Source organism: Sphaeramia orbicularis, chromosome 14 (genome assembly GCF_902148855.1).
Source record: "Sphaeramia orbicularis chromosome 14, fSphaOr1.1, whole genome shotgun sequence".
Taxonomy (NCBI): domain Eukaryota; kingdom Metazoa; phylum Chordata; class Actinopteri; order Kurtiformes; family Apogonidae; genus Sphaeramia; species Sphaeramia orbicularis.
In genome coordinates, this window is record NC_043970.1 from 44,580,091 (window position 1) to 44,591,195 (window position 11,105).

The following is an 11,105-nucleotide window of genomic DNA, read 5'->3' on the forward strand; positions in this document are numbered from 1 at the left end:
ATCGAGTTTTTAGAGGAAAAAATAGGGATTTTTTTTTTTTTGCTAAAATCGTGCAGCCCTAATTGTTATTTATTTACTTAAAAAATTGGATTTAAGGAAGTAATAAATGCTACATGTTTTATCATTATTTTATTTGTTAGAGGCGTAGAACTGCGTCAGCATTTGTTGTATTAATAAGACTGAAAGGACTAATTCTTCAGAGGAACAGTGTACAGTAAATAAACAGCTTCACACTAAACAAAAACAACAAGATGGGACCAAAGCAGGACCAGTTTGAGCTCAGCAGCCACAGCGCTGCACTGTTGGCAACAGAACGGCTGCTCAATCGTCCGATTCAGCTGCTGCTCTGAATTGAGCCTTGTGTTGAACAATACCGCATTATCTGCCGTGGGGTTATAGCCCTAATGACACACTGTATAATGTGTTTGAGCCCCACGGATGCACACAGAGCTCAGGGTCTTTGTGTTTCACAGGTGACGTCGGACCGTCTGTGGAAAGTGGTCTACAATGAGCTGGGAGGATGCCCCGGCAGCACCAGCGCCGCCACCTGCACCAGGAGACACTATGAGAGGTCAGAGCGACACGACAAAAGCACAACACAAACCAGGTCCATCAGGAACTGACAGAAACCAGGCGCATCCTCTGAACAGATGCACCGAGAGGGTGGAAAATGACAAACATGGAGGCTGTGATGGGCTGATAACCCTGCAGATCTTTGTGGAGAAAACTGTTAAATGTCTTCCTTCAATGCAGACAGTCCAGTGTGTAATGTTACTAATATAATAATGCGATAGATACAAATCACTCCAGTTTTTAATGTACATTTGCATTTAACAGAGTTTCTGCGGGTCATTAAAAAGCAGTAAAAGTCAGTAAATGGATTTTGTCAAAATTAAGGCCTTAAATGGCATTAAAAAGCATTAAATTCAATGTCCAGAGGCATTAAAAAATTAAATACACTTGATGGAAAAAAAAAAGCACTGTTATTCATGATTTATTTTCATTATATGAGCATCGAATAATTTTGATTGGAAGTATAGTGTGATGATTGACAGGCGGAACCCTTTAACTGACTATTGTTTATGGCCGATACACAAAGTCACAACACCGGATGCTTGGAATGCAACGTGCTGTGAGCGTGTTCATGCTGTGGGAAAAATGGGAAAAAGCAAGTGTCAGCAGAAGTCATTAGAGGAGGAATTATTCAGAACCTGGTTAATGCCTGTCGACGGAAAACTGTCATAAAACTGTATCTGCAGTTGGACGTGGGCATTAAATTTGTGTAAAGTGGTATTAAAAAGGGCATTAAATTAGATTTGCTGATACCTGCAGAAACCCTGTTTAAGTCATCAATCACTTTCTTTGACTTTGATATTGTTAGCCTCATATCATAACTTCATAAGTCATATTTTTGGCCAAATAGTGATACCTGCATCAAATGAAGCAGCAGTGTTTGGAGAGTAAAATTATGCAGATATCATAATTTGACCAAAAATATGACTTGGCTTTATGCTATGAAGGTAACGATAGTCAGTGATTCAGATTTATTCATCTATTTAGGTATTTACTATTTTGGCTTAGATGTTCAGTTTATTCAATTTCTAATACAATGAAAGAAATCAGATTTTTTTCCAAACATACAAAATTTGTATTCAGCTTTCATATTAGCTGATTAATTTGGCTTTTTTCTTGGTCCAAACTATCATTATCATAACAATTTTTATCAGTTGCCTGGAGATGGTCATATGCTATTATTATTATTATTATCATTGTTATTATTATTATTGGCACGATACACAGTAAATAAAAATGAAAATCAGGCTTTAAGGACATAATCCTCAAATGTATTATGACTCCATATAACTGACACTGCTTTTGTTTTTGGAGCCAGGTGTTCCCTCTTGGTGTTTTTCCTCACGCCTTTTCAGTTTTAGTTGGCTTCAGTAGTTTGATAAACCGATGAATCATAATTTTTTATTGTGTGTTCAAACTGGTGTTTTTCCTGAGATTATTCACATGTGGCTGAAAAACCTGACGAATGTTGCATCAAAATGAATAATGTAAATGTCAAGAAAGGAAAGTATAAAATCACAGGTGTGTATTCTAAAACCCGGGCAAAGAACAGTTTAAAGACGTTAGAAAAACATCATCAATCCATCAACTTTAATTTATAGGTTTAATTATGTCATTTAGAATCTGTTCAAGACTGTTTTTTTCTGACAAAAAGGAAAAATGCAATGAAACATTTGTTTATTCTTGACTGTCTGTGTTTCAGGTTGATGCTTCCGTATGAGGAGCACCTCAGAGCGGGAGGAACAGAACTCAAAATCCCAGAATCCCCCTTGCCTCCAAAGCCCAGAGGCATCAGAGGAAGGAAGCCACTTCCGAGGGGCAGAAAACCAGGACCGAAACCCAAAGAGAAGAAGATTCCTCTTCCTCCTCCCCCTCCTCGTATGGTAAGTGAACACACCCTGTCAGATTCTTTGTGTCTGTTCATTTCCCGTTCCTTCTTTTCTCAGTGTTTAATTTATAGTAATATTTCATTGATAGAAATTATGTAATTTTGGGCTAAAATATCAGAATGCACTTTAGACATTTTTCTTCTAGATCTCATGCAAGTAAATGAGCCGGCATATGATTTATTGTTAATAAAGGTACATTTTCAAGTTTGGTTTTATTTCCATAAAATATCTGATTAATATTTACATTTTTTAAACTCTTTTTATTGAAATTAAAACAATGGTAATATAATAAAGTCATATACAGTATCCAATATATGTGATGTCAGAACAAGAACACTACACCTGCACTCATGTACATGTACACACACATACACAAAAGGGGGAGGTCTGCCTACTAACTTAATATTAAAGTAATCTATAAAGGGCTGCCAAATTGAATAAAATAACTTTTCATTATCTTTAATGAAAATTTGATTTTCTCTAAATGTAAGTGTTGCATAATGTCTTTTAACAGAGCCTGATGAGTTGGAGGACTTTTGTTCTTCCAGTTTAACAGAATAAGGCATCTGGCCAGTAGTGTCAAATATTTACATTCTTATAAAGAAAAAAGAACTAATAGAACAAAGCTGTGTGTGTTTTAGTTTTTCATCATTTATCTGATCTATTCTTATCTCCTGGAATGCAACTTTAGGCCTAATGTTTTTAGTTTGTTTAGTTGTTTGTGCTTTTTATTTATATTTATATTGTCATGGATTTTATGTATTAGTCTTACTATCTAAACAATTAGAATGTAGGCTTAGGAATTGGACAAGGTGACATTTATTTATCATCAATCTGCACTGAACTACTTTAGGTCCATTTTCTCATAGGACTGTTCTTTAAGAAATCCCCAACACTACAGAAATATGTCATTCTAATTACAGAGTTTATATTGATTGGAGTTGTGTTAAAGGTTGGTTTGCACTGCAGATGATTTTCAGATTTCATACCAGGACTCTCTAATGTTACTGCTGGTCTGTTTCGCTGCAGATTGTGAACCCTGACGGCACCGTGGTGGTGAAGAGAGGCCGAGGCCGACCGCCGGGCAAACGGAACAAGGCCACGCTGCTCGCTCAAGCCAAGCTGCTCGCCCAGCAGCAGCCCAAAGTCAAGATGCCGGCGGTGGCTGAGATTCATCTGAGTCCTCTGCTTCCAGGCAGAGGCCGAGGAGGACCGACTGCCAGCAACACACACAGGGTAAGACCTGATCACAGCCTGCCACAGCGGCAAGCATTTTGTAGATCAGTAAGAGCTGGGCGACCTCATGGTCTTAGATGGTGGAAGATGAATTCATCATCTGTTCTAATTGTTCAGAGCAATAATACAGTCATGCTTTTAAAACTACGCTATCATAGTGTAATTACAGTATTTTATGGAGGGCATATTTAGAATGATTATTCAGCATCTTTCAGCACTGAAAGTGTTTGGTTCATCCACTTGAATCTGTAGACTTTGTATAACAAGATGTTTTACTGCTGAAGAAATAATGATGTAAAATGAGAAAGTAAGGAATTTGTCAGCAGTACAGTAATGAAAATGCAGATTGTAAAAACATGTTTGTTTAATTTGAAAAGTCAGGCAGGATAAAATAAGGCTCTACAGCCTGATGATAATAATGATAAAACTGTAGTGGTCTCAGATTTATGTTCAGAAAAGTATTGTTTACTTCATCATTGAGAAGATTTGTTCCAGGTTTTTTGAAACTTTGGCAAAATATGTACAAAGTAAAACAACAGAAAGTCATCCCACACAGCTTAAAACGTCTAGAAAATGATCACATGATCTTTGTCTCAGATGGCCCACCTCCACACACAGCGTTTTAATGTGATTTAAATAATTAAAATATTAAATGTATACATACACAGTTAAATTAAAGGTATAGAATACATTTGCGGTCTATTTCTAAACACCTTCTGTTTACTTGCTCCATCAGGTACCGCAGCCTCTCCACACAGCCTCTCTGCAGCCCATCCAGCCGGCCATCCTCTCCGTCAACCTGCCCCTAACCCCCGACCTCTCCCCCATGTCCGCCCCCTTCCTTTCCTTCCAGCCCAAACCCAAGGAGCTTAAGCAGGAGCGAGGGGAGTCTGCGGCTCCTCCTCCAACTCCAGGAGTCCTCCTCTCTGCTCTGCCTCGCCACTTTGTCGGAGGCTCTCTGGGCGGATTCAGCCCTATCAAAGGCATGTGTCCCCTGGACGTCTTCAGGAACCGACTGGGTGTACAGAGAGGCCTGGAGAGTCCGGCCCTGACGCCACAAGACCCAACACAGCAGCACCATACGACCGTCTACACCCTGCAGCCCAAAAGCGGAAGCCCTGATGCCCCCCACCCCAGCGGAGACCAGCTCCAGCCCCAGCCTCACCTGCTCCACCAGCACCACAACCACTGCTCGGGGTGCAACGTGGATGAGGTGGCCCAGAGAGGAGGCACCCGGGAGGTCAGGAACAGACTACCTCTGCCCCCTCTCCGGGTCCTGCCTCTCGATCTGGACTGCAGTGTTCAGGTGCGCCAGCTGATGAGGACTCGTCTGGGCTCATCACAGTTCCAGACCTTCACCCGCCGACTGTCTGAGGCGCTGTCCCAGGACCATGTACAATTAGCCAAGCCCCCTTGTTCTCCCATTACACCCCCCCCTGAGCAGGCACTGCCTCTCAATCTCAGTAAACGCTTCCCAGCTAAGAGGCCGCATTCAGAGGGACCAGAGCCGAGCAGAGCCATGACCAACGGGGATCAGCCTTCGACAAAAAGACCAAAAATTGGTGGTGCAGAGCAGACCTCCGCCGAGGACTTCAGCCTGGGGGTTCAGCCTGGCTCTGGAGGAATGGGAGGGGAAGGAGGAGCAGGAGGACAGGATGTAGAGATGAAGATCCAGGACGAGCCGGCAGACCTCAGCTCCCCCAGCAGGATCAGAGCCTTCCTGCTGGGCCTGCCACCTTTCCAGGTGAAGCTGGAGGAAGATCTGAATGGGACGAGGCTGGCCAAGTTTATTCCTCCAGCGTCTGTTGTTGAATCCAGAAGAACTGAAGCGGCGAGAGCAGAAGGTGCAGCGATGAAAGAAGTGAAGAAGGAGGAGGAGGCGGTGAAGGTTGAGAAGAGCAGCAAAACGGAGTCAGAAGAGGAGGAGAAGACGACCAGACAGGTGTTAAAGGAAGAGACGGAAAATAAGGAAGTGACGGAAGATAGCAAAAGCCCAGTGACCACCTCAGCGGGCCAGATTGGGGATTTTGGAGGTCAGCAGATTGCTGATGTAGAGAAAATGGAGTGCGATGTTGAGGCCTCCGCCAAGGGGCTGCCGAGCCCCGTCCTGCCTCAGCCCACTGCTCTGGTCCTGGCCCAGCAGAGCTGAGGAGGCTCGGGCTCTGAAACACTAAACGTACATTGTTTTTAGCATTCTTCATGCTGTTGATATTAGCATTTTCTGATGGGCTTGTTGGTTCTGGGATCTGAAAATCCCCAGCGGGTTTTTAAAGCCTGAAAACACGGAGCAGGGATGTTTCTTTTCTTCATCTGAACTCACTACTTCTCTTTGCCTCTGTTGATGTTTTTTCTCATTTCATCTCTTGTTGTTATTTCCTGTTTTTTTTCGTGGTCTTCAACCATGGCGTTGATTGGACTTAGCAGGGGAATGACGACACAGAGACTCATGACAATCACTATCAGTTCCTCTTCCCTTCTCTGTTGGTTTCAGCCTTTTTTCAGTTAAAAAAAAAAGAAACAGAGGAGTGAGACTGTGACTAACAAACACTGCCATAACCCATCATAACACTATTAACTCCACTATTCAATGTTACAGTGAAATATTGAATATGATCCATATTACCTAAAAACAAAAATCAATATTACATCTATGGGTGATGCTATGCATCAAGACTCCAGTAATTAGCAGTTAGAGTGTACTGTAGTTTGGTAGTGTCATTTTTAAATTGTACTCTACATCTGTAGAGAAATAGTTATTTTCTGATAAAGTGTTTAGATGTTATCCGGAGTGAGAAGCTCCTCAGTCTTCACATTATAGCTTGTTAAGTGAAGCATTTATAGTCCTGCTCGTTAGCTGAACTTATATAAACTCCCTTTTCTTACACACACGTGCCTTAAACGGCCTGTGGTGATCTGGTTCATCACAGGCCTCAGATACGTTCATGTAAAGAGATACCTTGATGTTGGACCTGATGAGTTGTTTTCTTCACTGCTCAGTGGGGCTGGGTATCGGGTTTTACGATCCTAGAGCTCATTTGATGGCTGAGTTATTTAAAGAAAAAGAAATTAAAGTTAAAAAAAAAAAAAAGCCAGTTTTTAATGCCTAAATTCAAGGACTCGTACATGGAGCTGAAACTGAAACCATGAGAAATAAACCAGGATTCGACACTAACATTCACAACTTTGTTGGCTTTAATAATTGTGTTGGTTTGGATGTTGTGAAGTGGGTTTGTCTGTGGTACTTCTGCTTGATCAGTGTTTACCTGCAGTAGATGCCCTCAGTTTAATGAAGCAGACAGGACTTGCATGCAAAGAAGCAGACTATCTCCTCACAGATACATTTCTGCACCTGACGTCCACACCACTCAGATATGTTTTGATCCCTAAAACCAAGGACTTACTAAACACTGCTAACTTAATTTGGAGACTCCAGGGTTGTACTGTATCATAAATGTATTGAAAAAACTCAAAGCCAAACGTGCGGTTATGCTGCTTTGCAAAAAATTGTTGAGGGACTATGTTTTGGTGGAACTTTAACATGAAAGAAGTTGAGCCCTGGCTTTCAAATGATCCAGGTAACAGGGGGAAAGAAGACAGCAGATTACTTCCTGGCAGGGATACTTCACATATGGTTTGGATTTTTTACAGACTACAAGTCAGTGAATAGATCAGTAAAAGCAGTATTTCTCCATTTAATTATAATCTAATATTGGATAACAGTAATACAGGATTAAGTAGGTGGTAAAAGGCAGTTGAGGTGAACTAATAATTTTAAAAGTTGACATATCACTGCCCCCCCCCCCCCCCCCCCAAATTTGACCCTGAAAACACGTACTGCCTCTGAATTAACTTCCTTTCACTTTATTGAAAACTGGATAAATATTAAGTAGAACATCCAAGTTAAAATAATATCCTGAATAAAACTACATTTTGGGCTGTTCTTCAATGGGGTTTTTTCCCCTGTTTTCCACTTAATATTAGTCATTGACCAATATTTGTGCCAACTTCTGCCAATACTGTTAAAATGCTCTTACTGGCACCAATTAATCAGCCAAAGCAATTAATGAAATGTGATTTATTGGCCTGCCTAGACGAGCTACTGTGAAACCAGTGAAAATATCCTAAATATTGTGTAAACTTGACCCATAAAGACCCAAACACCCACTAGTGACCATCTACAGATGTAAAATGTTTAATACCTGCTGATCCATTAGTCCTATCAATACATGTAAATAATTTTCATGGTCAACAGATATGACCCATTTGGATGTTCAGAGGTTCTGTAGTTACCGTGGAAACACCGTCATCTTCTACAAACATTGATTCACCAGTAAAACCCATGGTGGTGGATCATGGAGACACTTGTTTTATATTCAGTTAATGATATCTGAGCTGAAAAAGTCAATTTTTCTTCACTTTTTCTCTGTTTTGATATATTAACCTTTGGATTTACTTTGAGCTTTCATGTGCATCTAAATTAAATCTAGGAAATTAAATCATGTATTGACCTATATTTAGAGCAAAAAAATGCAAAATACAAGAGGATAGTATTGTAATAAATGGTGATAAATCATTTAAGAAAAGTTAAATAGAGGAAAAAATCAATTTGGAAACTGCTATGAAAGTACCAGTGGGTCTTTATGGGTTAAACTCTTCTGTTTTCTATTTTTTTTTTTTTTAATCTAAAATATACTTTCCTTTCTTTCCTTGAACTCCAGTGCTAATCCTTCTGTCTGCTTCTCCATCTACTGTCGATAAAACACTGTTCTCTATCGATAAATCCCTTCAGAAAATCCAAACTGACCCTTTCAGATATCCAGCCCATCCTCCTTCTGCCTCTGAGCGATTCCCAGAGCGTCCACACGGCGGCGCCACATCCCAACCGCTGCTCCGGTCGCTCAAGCAAACGCAGAAACACACCAACATGTCGGCTCACATTCAGTCTACCTCAGGTTCTTTCATTTGTTTCAGATTCTCCATCCGATTCAGTGGGTGGAGCCTATCCCAGTATGCATCAGGGCGGGTGACAGGGATGCATGCTGGTCCATAACCTCTCTTTTTTTTTTTTTTTTTATTCTTTGTTTTTCTGCAGCACTAACATGTGATCTGGACTGTGGCTGATGGGTTTTATCTTTAATTTAATGAGCTTTGCAGGCACTGTCACAGTCGCGTCCACACACAGGCAGGTTTCAGTGTTTTTCTGAATGATTGAAGACGCGGTGTTCATTAACCAGTTCCCATTTGAGTTGTTTTCACATCATTTTTTGGCTCTTACTGCAGAAAAACAAAACCATAGTTGACTGTAGATCAGTGGTTTCCAACCTTTTTTGGCTTGTGACCCTATTTTAACATCACAAATTTCTGGCAGCCCCAGACATTCAAAACTTCAAGATTCAAGACTTTTTTTTTTTTTTTTGCTATAATTAATTTGTAATAGTTTGCTGTGCTATGTTGCAAATAAACATTAATTTTAGATGACATTTGGTCTATATAATCTATATTATTATGGACGGAGGCAGTAAAGCACTTGTAGATTACTGCACAAAGGGAGAATTGGTTTTTCCTCAGTCAGGATATTTAGTCAGTCCAGCTTGGATTTACAAGGCTGACAATTAATACTGAACAAACAAGAACTCAAACTATGAATTATGATAGAGCTGCGGCATCTGAAACTGACCACAATGAACATTTGACAGATAAACAGAACCACAGTGCTTCAGTTTCACACTCACAGTTTGCCTTTTATGTACTGTGATTGTCTCTGTCAACTCGACATATATTTTTTATTAGTAAATTTCTATTTTTATTTTTATCAATTACTAGAAATTTCAGGTGACCACACGTGGGGTCCCGACCCCAAGTTTGAAAAACACCGCTGTAGATGTTGCAGATTGTGGTCCATTAAACCCCTGTAGTTTAATCTTATTGGACAATGAAAATCAGATGTGAACTTGTTGCGTCTTTAGTATTACTTTGTTGTTTCACGACCAAAAATTAACACAAAAAAAAGAAAATCCAGTTACCAAAAGATACACTGACTGGGGTGGTGAATGGAATCAAGTCTTAGCTGTAAACCTCTTTAGATACTGTCAGTACAGTTTCAGGGCTCATCGATGAAACACCAATGCGATAGCAAAACAGCAGTAAAAATAATTTAAAAAAATAAAATAATAAAAAAATACCCCAGAAAAAACAAACAAAAAAACCCCCATCAATCTTGGTGTTGCAGGAGGTGGGTCTGTGTATCTTTTGCTAATTGTATTTTTCAGAAACATAAGAAAAACTAGTTGTTAATTGATTTTCGTTTCAAAATAGAGGAATTAAAATAGAATTTCAAGGCGTTTTTTGTTGGTTTTTTTCTTCAGTGTCAAAACAAATCAAGTTTTAAAAAACAGATCGATTTTCTCTTTCTAATAACAATAAAGAAAGTTGCTACCTGACAGAAATGGAAAAACAGACCAAAAAGGAAAGAGCCCTAATGCTTAGGTCACAAAGATTCTTATGAACGGTGGGTTTGTACGAATCTTATGTAATATTTGTACGTAATCTGGACATCGTAGACACGCTCCGTCCACGACTGTCTACGAACATAATGGACAGGTTGAAATCAGACGCATAAAAAATATGAAGAAACATAACCCAGACTAACAGAAACAGTCCTTGTGTGAATGTATAAGTTCACATTCTGATCTGTATCACATCATTAACACCCGAACACGTCTAACTATAAATGTTGATTCTGTTCCATCAGTGTGATTCTATGACCTGAGGATCTTCACAGTCTTATTTTTAAAGCTGTAAACCTGTCATTAATCAGACTGGGAGCATATAAAAGACAATTAAACCAATTAACAGGTTTAATGTCAGATATTAAGAAGTCAACAAATGCTAGGTTTTAAAGCCTTAATCAGCATCTGTTTTTGTTTTGTTTTTTTTCCCATTCTTTGTTTGGAAGTAAGTAAATAAATCTAAAAAAAAAAAGCTCTTTTAAGATAAATCTGCCAAATTCAGGTCCGTTTAAGTCAGATGTTCCTTTTTTTCAGTGTCTTCCTCATGTCGTATATTGTCCCAGATGTTGTTAAATCCTCATCAGACCGCGATCAAATCCGATCCTGAATCCCGCTCTGATATTTTACCAGTTTTCAGTCATGATCCAGATCACATGTTAAAACCAGAACCAGCAGAAATGAAACCTCCAGATTTCAGTTCACTTCACCAAAGAAAGGCTTGACATTTCACACCAACCCTCCTCCTTCTTCTCATTCTTCTTTTTCTTCTCCTCCTCTTCCTTCTCCCTCTTTTCCTCCTCCCTCCCTTTCTTCTCTTCCTTCTCCTTCTGCTTCTCCTCCTTTTCTCCTCCTCCTCCTCCATCTTCTCCTCCTTTTCCTCATCATCTTCTTCTCCTCC

The 11,105-nt window shown here is 39.9% G+C and overlaps 1 protein-coding gene across 1 annotated transcript in view; it reads left to right on the forward strand.

Moving 5' to 3' along the window:
• LOC115433328 (AT-rich interactive domain-containing protein 5B) overlaps positions 1 to 7,718 on the forward strand; it is a 71,811-nt gene extending 64,093 nt beyond the window's left edge. Inside the window, exons 9-12 of the mRNA XM_030154675.1 lie at positions 474 to 571; positions 2,276 to 2,456; positions 3,492 to 3,698; positions 4,435 to 7,718. Coding sequence (XP_030010535.1) covers positions 474 to 571; positions 2,276 to 2,456; positions 3,492 to 3,698; positions 4,435 to 5,847 — 1,899 coding nt within the window. The 3' untranslated portion in view covers positions 5,848 to 7,718. The remainder of the gene's footprint in view (positions 1 to 473; positions 572 to 2,275; positions 2,457 to 3,491; positions 3,699 to 4,434) is intronic.
• Positions 7,719 to 11,105: the final 3,387 nt, after the last annotated feature.